This window comes from Coturnix japonica, chromosome 3 (assembly GCF_054131305.1).
Source record: "Coturnix japonica strain WE chromosome 3, WE-NBRP24, whole genome shotgun sequence".
Classification (NCBI taxonomy): domain Eukaryota; kingdom Metazoa; phylum Chordata; class Aves; order Galliformes; family Phasianidae; genus Coturnix; species Coturnix japonica.
In genome coordinates, this window is record NC_140665.1 from 60,789,766 (window position 1) to 60,801,237 (window position 11,472).

At 40.4% G+C, this 11,472-nt stretch overlaps 1 protein-coding gene and 1 long non-coding RNA gene across 6 annotated transcripts in view; one reads left to right on the forward strand and one right to left on the reverse strand.

The window, feature by feature from the left end:
- The first annotated feature begins 5 nt into the window (after nucleotides 1-5).
- ZUP1 (zinc finger containing ubiquitin peptidase 1) lies at nucleotides 6-7,189 on the forward strand. 4 transcript variants are annotated; one of them, XR_014944113.1, is made up of 9 exons: nucleotides 6-309; nucleotides 1,919-2,035; nucleotides 2,925-3,034; nucleotides 3,335-3,503; nucleotides 3,933-4,121; nucleotides 4,425-4,607; nucleotides 5,445-5,596; nucleotides 5,912-6,132; nucleotides 6,419-7,189. XR_014944113.1 is itself a non-coding variant. In XM_032443817.2 (9 exons), exons 1-9 carry the CDS (start codon nucleotides 33-35, stop codon nucleotides 6,464-6,466), a joined length of 1,452 nt encoding a protein of 483 aa, XP_032299708.2. In that variant the 5' UTR covers nucleotides 6-32; the 3' UTR covers nucleotides 6,467-7,189. The 4 variants fall into 4 exon arrangements, 2 of the variants coding, with proteins under 2 accessions (XP_032299708.2, XP_085397906.1); XM_032443817.2 differs by having other exon boundaries at nucleotides 4,439-4,607; XR_014944114.1 differs by lacking the exon at nucleotides 1,919-2,035.
- LOC116653225 (uncharacterized) overlaps nucleotides 7,163-11,472 on the reverse strand; it is a 33,849-nt gene continuing 29,539 nt past the window's right edge. The window contains exons 3-4 of one of the 2 annotated variants that reach the window (XR_014944115.1): nucleotides 8,537-8,634; nucleotides 7,163-7,271 (exon numbers count right to left, since the gene is read on the reverse strand). This is a non-coding gene — a long non-coding RNA (uncharacterized LOC116653225). Of the gene's footprint in view, nucleotides 7,272-7,852; nucleotides 8,025-8,536; nucleotides 8,635-11,472 lie in introns of those variants that run through there. The other variant, XR_004306743.2, reaches the window with a different exon arrangement.

An 11,472-nucleotide genomic window follows, 5' to 3' on the forward strand; every position in this document is an offset into this window, starting at 1 on the left:
GATGCGGCTTCCGAGCGGAGCGTCGGGCCGCCATGTCGGTGTGCGATATCTGCGGGCGGCTGCTGCCCTCGGAAGCGGCGGCGCGGCGTCACGCGAATCGCGCCCACCCGGACAAACAGCCTCGCTGCCCGCTCTGCAGCGCCTCCGCCATGGGCTACGAGGAGCTGCGCCGGCACGTGGAAACCGCACACACGGAGCCACAGCCCCGCGCCCGCAGCCCCGAGATCGGGTGCCCGTTCTGCGGGGAGGCGGCGGGGGGACAGCTGGAGGAGCACGTCAGGGCCAGGCACGGGCGGCTGCTCGGCGCAGGTGGGTGGTGGTTCCCCTACGGGGTGGTATTGCCGGTGTAACGCGTTGGCTGTGCTGGCAGGGAAAAAGAATGATGTTAAGAATGCAGAATGTGACGCTGTAATCGACGAAGATTTAAGTTGGATGTTAGGGGGAAGTTCTTTACTAGAAGAGTGGTTAGGCCCTGGAACAGGCTGCCCAGGGAGGTTGTGGATGCCCCGTCCTTGGAGGTGTTCAAGACCAGGTTGGACGGGGCCCTGGGCAACCTGATCTAGTAAATGTGTATGTTTGGTGGCCCTGCCAGGCAGGGGGGTTGGAACTACATGATCCTTGAGGTCCCTTCCAACCCGGGTCATTCTGTGATTCTGTGACAGCGAGGTATGTTCTGATGTTATTCTTCATGTTCTGCTGGAGAGACACGGACCTGATGGAGTGCATCAGGAGGGCCACAAAAATGATCCAAGGAATGGAACGCATCTCTTATAAGGACAGGCTGAGAGAGCTGGGGCTGTTCAGCCTGGAGAACAAAAGATTCTGAGGAGAGACCAGAGTCAGTATCGAAAGGGGAACTGTAAGAAGGAAGGAACTGTCTCCTCACCACGGGGTCTGTGGGGATAGGTCGGGGAAATGGTTTCAAACTAAAAGAGGAGGGATTTATTGTAGGTGTTAGGAAGAAGTTTTTTACAATAAGGGCAGTGAAGCACTGGCACGAGTTGCCCAGAGAGGTGGTGGAAGCTCTATCCCTGGAGACACACAAGGTCAGGCTGGATGGGGCTGAGTACCCTGATCGAGTTGTAGTTGTCTATGTTCCTCACAGGGCAGCTTGACTAGATAGCTCTTAAAGGCACCTTCCAACTCAAAACGAGTTGGATTCTGAAGCTACATGACTCAAAGAGAGGGCACTGAAGGTTCAGTTGGGTTTGTCTTTGTAGTGTGCAGTGACAGCACTGCAGGCAGCAAGTGAAATGAGGAACTACCACTGAAACTTAAGAAAGCTGTTACTGTGAGTCTTGTCAAACACTGCAATGAGAACTTTGTGGTGTTTCCATCCTCAGGAAAGTGACTGGAAAAGGCCCTGTGCCTGTTTGACGTGACCGTGGCTTGAGGGTCCTGGTGATCTCCAGGTGATCTTCTGAATCTTAGCTACTTTTAGTAGTAACACTAAAAGTGCAGTAGAAATAGCTGAGGAAACACAGGAAGGTTAATAAAAAATGACAGCATTGTAGTTTCTTTTCTGCTTGCTGACTGCTGTATTGTCATACAAGACTTAAGATTTCGTAAGCAACTGTTCTTCCATCAGCAGGACATATCTTTTCATTAAAGGTTTGATATTTGATTGGCATTTTGTAGGCCTTCCTTAATAAAAAATGTTATAGCAAGTTGTGGTAAGTTAAGTTGGGAAAATTTTGCTGAATAGGAAGAGGGAAAACATATCTTCAAACTTTTCAGGTATTTAAATATGAATTCATAAATAGCTATTAACATGTGTTGCCTTCCACTGGGGAATTTCAATACCAGCACAATTCTCTTTGTTTTTCTTGAGCTACTGGGGGATGATTCTTACAAAAACACACAGCAGAAAAGAATAAACAGGAATTGCATTAAGCAAGAAGCTGTATTTCTTTTACAGATACAGAGAGCATTGAACAGCTTTATGAATGTCCAATATGTGGTCTTACCTGTACAGACATTCAAATTCTCGAGGAACATGTGGATTTACACTTAGAGGAGCACAGCTTTCCGGAAGGTACTTGGAAGGATGCAAGCTTGATAATCTTTGGAAACACTTACATGTTGCAGTATATAACCCCGTAAACATTTAAACTAAATATTTCTTTATTTAAAAAGAGAACTAAATAGATTTGTAACAAAATTAAATGCAAGTTCTATCACTTGCCCTTGTGCTTTGCTTAATTACATGTGCTATGAGAAGTGTCTTTCTATGCACGCTTGTTCAGTAAATGCATTAGATGTTAGGTAAAACTAAAACTTGAATATTCCTATTACATCCTCTAGCTCTATAAAATAATTGTCTTTGCAGAATCTAGTAGCATGTTCCCATGTGAAGAGTTCAAAACAGTCTTTTGAAAACTACTGATTTTTTTCTCGGTTCTTTTCTGTAAATGCTCAGGGTCATAATGATAAGGTAAAGGAATCAAAATAAGTTTGCTTTTTTTTTGTATGGCTAATAAAATGCTGGATATTCACTATCCAGCTCTTTGATCCCAAGTTTCTTTTTGTCGCTCCTGAGATTACTAGCAGGTATCTGAGAAACTGATAGGTCTGTGTTATTCAAAAATCTAGGATTTCTTACTAATAATTACGTAAAGCGTAGTAACCAAAAGATGTTCGCTTAGTAGTAGAGCTATGCTTGCATTATTTGCCAAGCAATTGCATTTGTGATTGCATATGCATTCTCTAAGTTGTGAATTTGGTCTTAATAGAGTGAATGCTGTTATTCATATTTAGTACTCCTTGCTAATAGCTCAACATAGTGTGGGATTCATCTTCAAAAGTGATGCCTAGCTGTATTTATCTACATCCTCTTAGGAAAGAATCTTCAAGTAAACAATCCATCAAAGCACTGTTAACCTCCTGGTAAAGTTCTCTGATTTTAGAATGTTATTTCTGAATAGGTGGAGGCAGTGGAGATTTGGAACTGGCTCAACAGCTTCAAACTGAAGAAGATAAACAGCGGAGATTTGAAGAAGAGAAGCGAGAGAAAGAAGAATTTAAAAAGCTACAGGTACAATAATATTTGTAAATGGTAACATTTTGATGAGTTGTGCCATTTGAAGCTGATGATGTTGAAACTGTTTCCTACATTATATGAAAATAAGAGCAGTCCTACCAGGTCAGACCTATGCAGTCAGGTAGGCTGTACTGAAGAGTTGGTGGCAGGATCAACTTGTGCTGTAAGTACAAAGGTTTTATGTCCTATTGTTCACTGTATTTTGGTGTTGCTGATTGTGCGTGCTGCTTTTTAAATCATTGAATCATTGTTTTAAAAATGTAATCTAAACTATGCATATTGTATCCCTAACAGAGACAGTATGGCATGGATAGTTCTGGAGGCTACAAGAAGCAATTCCTAAATAATATGGAAAGAGAAGTTAATAGAGGAAGGATGCAGCCCTTTGAATATCACAAAAGGAAAGCTGACATGATGGAATGTTTGGCTTTTGGTATAGATGATGGGAAAACAAAAACCTCAGGTAAAAGAGCATTTCAGAAATGAAGCATGTAGCTTTTAGGCATAGTTTGTGGTGAACAAAGGTGTTGTTAACAAAACATGTCACCGCTTCAGATTGGTATTAGGATGCAAATAATATTAATCTGGAGCATGTCTGTAACAACCAGCCTCCTATTTTTATTTTCTTTCAAAGTGGGTGGTCCAGGGGAGGGTGATACTTTGGAATTGCATTGCATGGTTAAGAGCCCAAATACGATATGTATCATAAGATAAAAATCTCCTGTTGCATATGGGTTGTCTTTGAGATAATATGATTGTTTACTACCTAGTGCTATTGTATAGCTGCTCAAATTTATAATAGCTTTTTGTATTGTGTTTCAGTTAGTTGTAATATTTTCCAGCACATCGCAATTCATTCTACAGATAAGTTTTGTGTTTGTTCTTCTTCTAGGAATCACTGAGGCATTGTGCAAGTACTACCAGAGTGAAAACAAAGACGTGAGGCGTGTATGGCTTTCAGCAGGAGTAGATCACTTCCACTCATCTTTGGGTGACAAAGGCTGGGGTTGTGGTTACAGGAATTTCCAAATGCTCCTTTCCTCACTCTTGCAAAACAGCTTGTATAATGACTGCTTGAGAGGTAGCAATCAAAATACTTCCTATTTGTTTTACATACCTCAGATGACTAACTGTTGATTGATATTTTGCCTTTTTCTTTGATAAGCAAATCTTATCAATGTCAATTATACCTATTAAATGTTTGTTATAACTCTTGTGCATATTGTGAAAAGAATGGGAAGGGTGGTGAATATTGGTAAGGCATGATATGGTTGAAGCTTTAGTTTTTTTGGGGGGGTGTTTTTCTAACATCAATTATCTCTTATAGAAAAAGGCTGGACGTTCATAATGGATTATTTTGGTAACTGTAATTGCAATTCAAAAGCTTTTATGTTTCAGATACTGCACTAATTCCTAGCATACCAAAGATTCAGTCCATGATTGAAGATGCTTGGAAAGAAGGTTTTGATCCTCATGGGGCATCTCACTTCAACAACCGATTATGTGGTACGAAGGCGTGGATAGGAGCATGTGAAATTTACTCACTGTTAACCAGTCTCAGGATAAAGTAAGTATAACTTTTTCTTTATTATTTTTAAGTGGTAATTAAGCACATACCTTCTAAGAGCCAAAATTTTCAACTATGTCAACAAACCATCCACCACAGTGACTTCAAATTCAACCAGCCTTTAAGTGGATACGATGTAGTCAACACATCAAAGCTGTGTAACTACTTATGCAGATAAGCAAGGTGAATATCTATTTAGTTCACTGAGACATGAGGAGGAATTGTGCCATACATGCATAAAATCAAGTATTGATTTAAGAACTTATTTTCTCTTTAGTTTCTCCTTGAGAAGAATCTGAATTTCAGCTACTCGCTTGCGTGTTCTGAAAGCTTTTGATTTTACTTTCTGGTGTATTTCTACAAAAATCTAATATTTGGATTTTTGCAAAGTTCCTGAGCTCTTGTTAGGCTGAACAGAATTGAGTATTTGTTTGCCTCAGAGTAAATACTGTGGTTTTGAACAATACCTACTGCATTCCTTTGTAGTTAACCTGCATTCAATGCCTGTATTTAAAAAAAAGAAAAAACATACAGCAATACAGCATACTGCCCCGTCCTTGGAGGTGTTCAAGGCCAGGTTAGATGGGGCCCTGGGCAACCTGATCTAGTAAATGTGGAAATTTGGTGGTACTGCCAGGCAGGGGGGTTCTTTCCAACCCAGGTCATTCTGTGATACAGCAAAAGTAGTGTGAATGACCCCTTAGTGCCTGGAATTGCTGCAGTTTATGAAGCATTCTTCCCGAAGAAGAGAGGGACTAAGATGTGATTTTTATTATTTTTTTTTTTTAAGAAGTGCTTCAAATTCAATAGCTCGTTTTAATTTTTAATGTCCTGCAGGTGCCAAATTATTGACTTTCACAAACCAACTGGTCCCGCGGGTACACACCCTCGTTTATTTGAGTGGATTTTACGTTACTATTCTACAGATAATGAAGGTGCTGCAAAGGTAGTGTGCACTTCCAGGCCACCTATCTACTTGCAACATCAAGGTCAGCATCACAACATACTGATTCATTCTCTAACTTTCTCTTTGTGTTCTGTGATTTAGAGCAGACTTGTGTTCTTCATTTAATCAAAGGCCTATTTATCGTCAACTTTTTTGTTTAAAAAATGTAAAAGTTTAGTATTTTTATTGGGTAGAAGAGCGTGAGTGGAATATCAGCTTTTTGACATTTGCTTTTTAATTACAATCACTATGTTAAATTTCAACTAATATTTTCCTTGATTTAAAAACAAGCAGGATGTTACAAGCAAGTGAATGCAATTCTGTTTCTCTAAAATACTGAAAATCTGTTTGCATTTAGGTCATAGCCGTACTGTCGTAGGCATAGAAGAAAAGAAGAATAAAGCCTTATGTTTGCTACTATTTGATCCTGGATGTCCTTCTCAAGAAATGCAGAAACTGCTAAAACTTAGCAGTGATGGCGCTGGTCTCAAACTACTTCGAAAGTTTATGGGTAGCTTAAAAGAAAAGCAATACCAGATAGTCGCTGTAGATGGCATCCTCACATTGGAAGAGAAAACTGTAAGTATTTTAGGAAATAGTTTCTGTGTGAGAAAACTTAAACGTGCATTAAAATTCAGAACACAGTAGCTAAAGTGGCATTGTTTCCTGGGGGAGTGGAACATGCGTTTTTTCTTCTTTTCAAAGATCTTATTTATATTTTAAAATATGAATTCTTTAGAATATTACCTTGAAAGATCACATTCAGGATGAAATATAACCTCTTAAGTGTGTTTTCTAAATTAATGATTTAAAGTTAAGTTTTATTTGTTCAACTATTCACTCTTCTGCTCCTCATTCCTTTTAGGCTCGCTGTCTGGCTTCTCGGATCTTAACATCAGAGAAGATTCCCTAAAGGATTTCTTCACTGCCTTTTTCTGCAATCTACTGGATGCAAAACATTGAACTACTGGACTGTGACTCTAACTAACTTAACGATTCCTGGACTTACATCTAGGGGCTTGGAGAAGTGCAACATCATATTTAAGCCTGTAATTTTAATCTGGATTCAAAACACTTCCCTGGGGGTGAAGTATAACTCTTCAGTATTAGCTTCTTAGTTGCTTAAATGATGAAGTAACACCCACTGTTCTGTAGCAAGCTTTGCACTATTAGTTAATTCTCAACAAGCAGCAGGTAAAGATACTATGAAACTAATTCATTTTTGGAGTGCCTGGTCAATTTTATCTTTATAAGTACAATTATACTCATTTTATTGTTGATGTTCCACCTCTTGTAAAATTTGATTGAGAAATATCTTTTATATCTCAGCAACTTCTCCAGCAACTATTTGTTAAGTACTGAAGCAATTCAGTGTTTTCACCTGGCATGATCTGTTTCATCAGGGATTCATTTACTACTGTACTTCCTTTTAGTTGTCTGCCTTCTCATGGTGCTCCCCTTGCTAGCAAAAATGCACTTATTGAAGTGGGCCAGTGTTAGTAATGGGGCATGAGGAGGCTGTAATGTACAGCATGGGGATTTTTTGCTCCAGGGCTGTGTATGAAACAAACCATTAGAGTGTGGAAATAATAATAATTTAAAAAAAAAGTGAATAAATATATATATTTTTAATTAAGGTGTTGCTCTGATAATGTTTGTAAAAGTCATGCTTCCAGGGCATCTTCTATCCTATCAGACTTCATTTTGCTCAGTACCATCTGCAACATATAAAAACCAAAAGGATGCTATGAGTCCTGCTTGCTTGGTTCTTTGGAAGCTTCTTGCAAGTTTCTAATGTCAGGCATGTACTTAAATGCTTGTCAAGGAAGGATTTTTTTTTTTTAATTCTCAGTGTTGTCTATCAGTGTTGTGGTTTATCACCAGCAAGCAGGCAGTTGAGCATCTCAAAACTGCTCCTCCTCATTTCCCACACGATTCCCCATACATTCAAAAATACGGCTTGCCCCTTGGCTACCTTGGGCGCCTCCGGTGGCGCAGTGGTAGGAATGCCGCTTGCAACACCGGAGACCTGGGTTCGAATCCCCCCTGTGGCGCAAGTGGTAGAAGTGCCGCTCTGCTACACAGAAGGCTTGAATCCCAGGGGTTGGACTCGATGATCTCGAAGGTCCCTTCCAACCCACACCAGACTGTGATACTGTGATACCAGGGCATACTGCTGGCTCTTGCTGAGCTACTGTCACCAGCAAACCCAGGTTCCTTCCCATAGAGCCCTCCCCCAGAGACATGTCCCACAGTTTTGACTGCCCGGTGTCTCAGTTTGAGAAGAATAAGCTAAAAGCACACAGAATAAGCAAATTTATTCCATTAATATTTTCTTGTTGTTATTTTGGTTTTGCATTAGTTTGTTCTAATCCAGAGACAATGAGTTCCTCTTTTGTCAACAGTTCACAGGCTGATTCGACCCCATTCTGTGCCTAGTACGGTGGAAGGAATTCACAAAATCCACGCCTCTGGAAAAGGGAAACCCCAAAATAATTAAAAACAGCAAGAACAATCTGAGGAGAAACAAACCAATTTTACTGAATATGGTATCAGAAGGCAAGATAACACACTATAATATAGTATAATTAGAACTGAAGCTAATAAATCAAATATAATGAGAGAAAGACTGTCTGAAAAGCTGAAGGCTGTACACTAATGCTGAAGTGATGCGCGTAGACAGGATGGGCAGCAGCAAGAGGCAAAGGAGAAGCGAGTGAAGAGAGAGATCAGGTGACCTTGCAAGGAGTTCTGTCTCCTCTCTGACCACAAAGGCTCCTGGGGAATGTAGTTCTTCTCTTCCAAACAGGAACCCAGAACTGGAGCATTAACACTTTAACTCCCAGTGCACTACATGATGTTATGATGTGGAATACCAGTAACCAAAAATCATAAAACCATGACACAAAATACAGACAACAAAAAAAGTTAATCTTGTTCGAAGTGACACTGTGAGTTAAAATGTCAAACTGCTGCAACAAACCTGATTTCAATGGATTATCATGCGATTTGGAGTGGGGCATTGCTTCAGACTCTGCCTTCTGCATGATCTCAGAGATGCTGTGCAGAAAATCCGCAGCTCTGAAATAAAATAGATCTGTGTTAAAGAAAAAACAGAGTTGTGGCAATACAAGAAGGACTGTGCAGAGCAGCAGCTGTGGAGCAAGATAAACAGCATGAGAACCAAGGACACATCTAGATGAAGGAAGAACAGCTTGCGGCTCTGATTTGATAAGCGCCCTCATGAATATTTGAAGAGTGTTTGTGGAGTGTTTTGTTGACATGTAGGGTGGATGGGAAAGCTAGGAAAAGAAAACATGTGAAGGTATATAAGTGATGTGAGAACTTGTAATAAATGATTTGGACCATTCACATCTGAGTCCATGCATCAGACACGGCACAGAGGCAGGGTGGGAACAGGTTAAGTTTGAAGAAGTGAAAAATGACCCCAAGGCAAATGATGAGATAGGAGACAGAATTCTTATTCAGAAGGTATCAAAAGTGTAACGGTGTTCCACCAGAAGCTGAATCTTGATAAATGGAGAAAATCAGAAATGTAAAAAGTAAGTTATTGTAAACAACAGCTGCCATCTGTTCCACATCAAGAAAATGCAATGGAATATTGGCTGGAATGTTCAATCTCTACTGTCATACTACCACCATCTGCCATCTTCTGCATGCAGGAATACAGTCCCACACCTTTTCTTCATACACACTTCTATGTCAGACAGCAATTTGATATACTGCCACTCTTTGGCCACCTCTCACAGTGGACTGGAAAAAAGAGGGAAGCAGAGTATGCCAGTGACAGAAATCCCAGAGGAATTGTGGTAATACAAGAAGAATTTTACAGAGCAGCAGCTATGGAGCAAGATACGGACTTCACAGAGCAGCAGCTGCGGAGCAGGATAAACAGCATGAGAACCAAGGACACCTCTAGGAAAAGAATGAATGGCTCATGGCTTTGAAGGGAGGGTTTAGGGTTGTTACTGCAGTAACTTTCCTCCAACTAGCGTGTGTGGTTTTCGAACACCCTCATCTGTATGCTATGAAAGTACAGCTTTTCGGGCAATAAATTCATACAGCTATATCTAAGCATATTTGTGTGTGATTGTTCATCCAAGCACACTGATCTTTTGTCCTCACATTCACCAATAAGGAATGAGCAGACATTTAGCCTGCCACTAGTTGCCACCCTTAGATAATACTGAGAAATAACTTACTAAGAAATGACCCCAGTAACCCAGGCATCACATGTCTGTGGCACAAACTGTGGGCAATAACAGGCAATACCAGATATTAATGGAGTATAAGTGTAACAGAGGAATGTTTAAAGGAAAAGAATGTATTGCAAACCTTTGTCACTGTAGGTGGAGCAACTATCTGTTCCTATGCATGTACCGAGAATGAGGGCCAAAGTGGTTTAAGTGAGTTTGGCCTGATTATAACAATAACAGATATTCAATAACAGATTGAATATATTTTGTACTGATGCATGAAGCTGATGTTGAAATTCCATGTGCCTAACTAAGATATTTACTTCTTTCTTTAATCACACTGAATATACTGATGGGAAGTTAGTCGGTTTTCTGCCCAGGGAACATGGAGACTTATTTTAGGACTCTCAGTTTACCAGTGCTGTAAGCATTTCTTAAAGGAAAGCCAAAAATTGTATGAACTGGGATATGCTGTGTGAAAGTATCAGAAGAAATAACAAGGGAAGAATATGAAGGGTAGAAAATAACAGCTCTGGAAACATTGGTTTTAAACCATACAATAAACCACAAATATTTGTTCCTCTACAGTCTCAAAATAACTTTGTGCAACTTCAGCTATGCTTTAAGTATATGTTAGGTATTTGGATCTTGAATTTAATTATTAATACTCTAGAGGACTATTTGTCCCAAAACAGATAGTAGAATACATGGAAACGACATTCAATTAGCTGCTGAGTGACTATAGTTCAAGACTAGTGGCAATCAGGGGCAGGTCATAACTTCTTGATGCTGTCATTTTATGATATTGTTCAATTTTGTATACTCTGCCAATTCACCATCTGTCAGAAGGCCAAATAGTTTTACAGCCTATTTATTTTTCCCGGAAAACACAACATCTTGCCCTAGGTCACAGTTTTTGGTGCCCTGGCTTGAATACAGAGCTGGTGACAGCAGATTTTGCTCTTTGGACCCCTTCAGAACTCCCGTGGATGATCTCTGAGCCTTGTTTGAGGATCAATAGCTGTTACCTTCCATTCATACTAAAGTCCTTGACTAGAAATCACAGCTACAGAACACCAGGCATGCCTGCCTGAAGCAGAAAGCAAAGCAGTGCAGGCCTAATCTTTGGGTTTAAAACTACCCTCTGTTGTGAAAAAGAATTCAGCCCTACTCTTCGTTCTGGCCTGTCCCCTGACTGCCTTGGCTGACAGCCCTGTTGTGCATGTTTGGGGACTACCTGGGAAATAGATCCAGGTTAAAAAGTAACCCTACGCAAAACAAGGAATAGGACTGGGGAACAAAATTTATTTTTTGTGTAATCTGGTTGCTGTGCATGTTTCAGTGAGTGCCTTTCTCAGGCAAGATTTTGTTTTGCTTATAAGGTAGTTGCAGAAAAGCATAACGTGGACACATTCATACACGGGGAACCAAAGAACTCTCTCCTAGAAGCTTTTGGCTGAGGCTGGGTCTGAGCAGTTTCACTCCACTGTGATAGGGTGGTGGACTCAGGCTGTTCATTCAGAGTGCTGTCACACGCAGTATGCAGGTATAACAAGTGAGGGCAAAAGCTTTGTGGGAGTTGAGTAAGAAACACACACACCCCCAAGAAAAGAAGAAAGAAAGGAGAAAGAATCTTGTAGTCACTTGTGCTCCTCTTTGATCTCTCTTCCTGAACAACTCAGTTGATAAATTGGGGAACAAG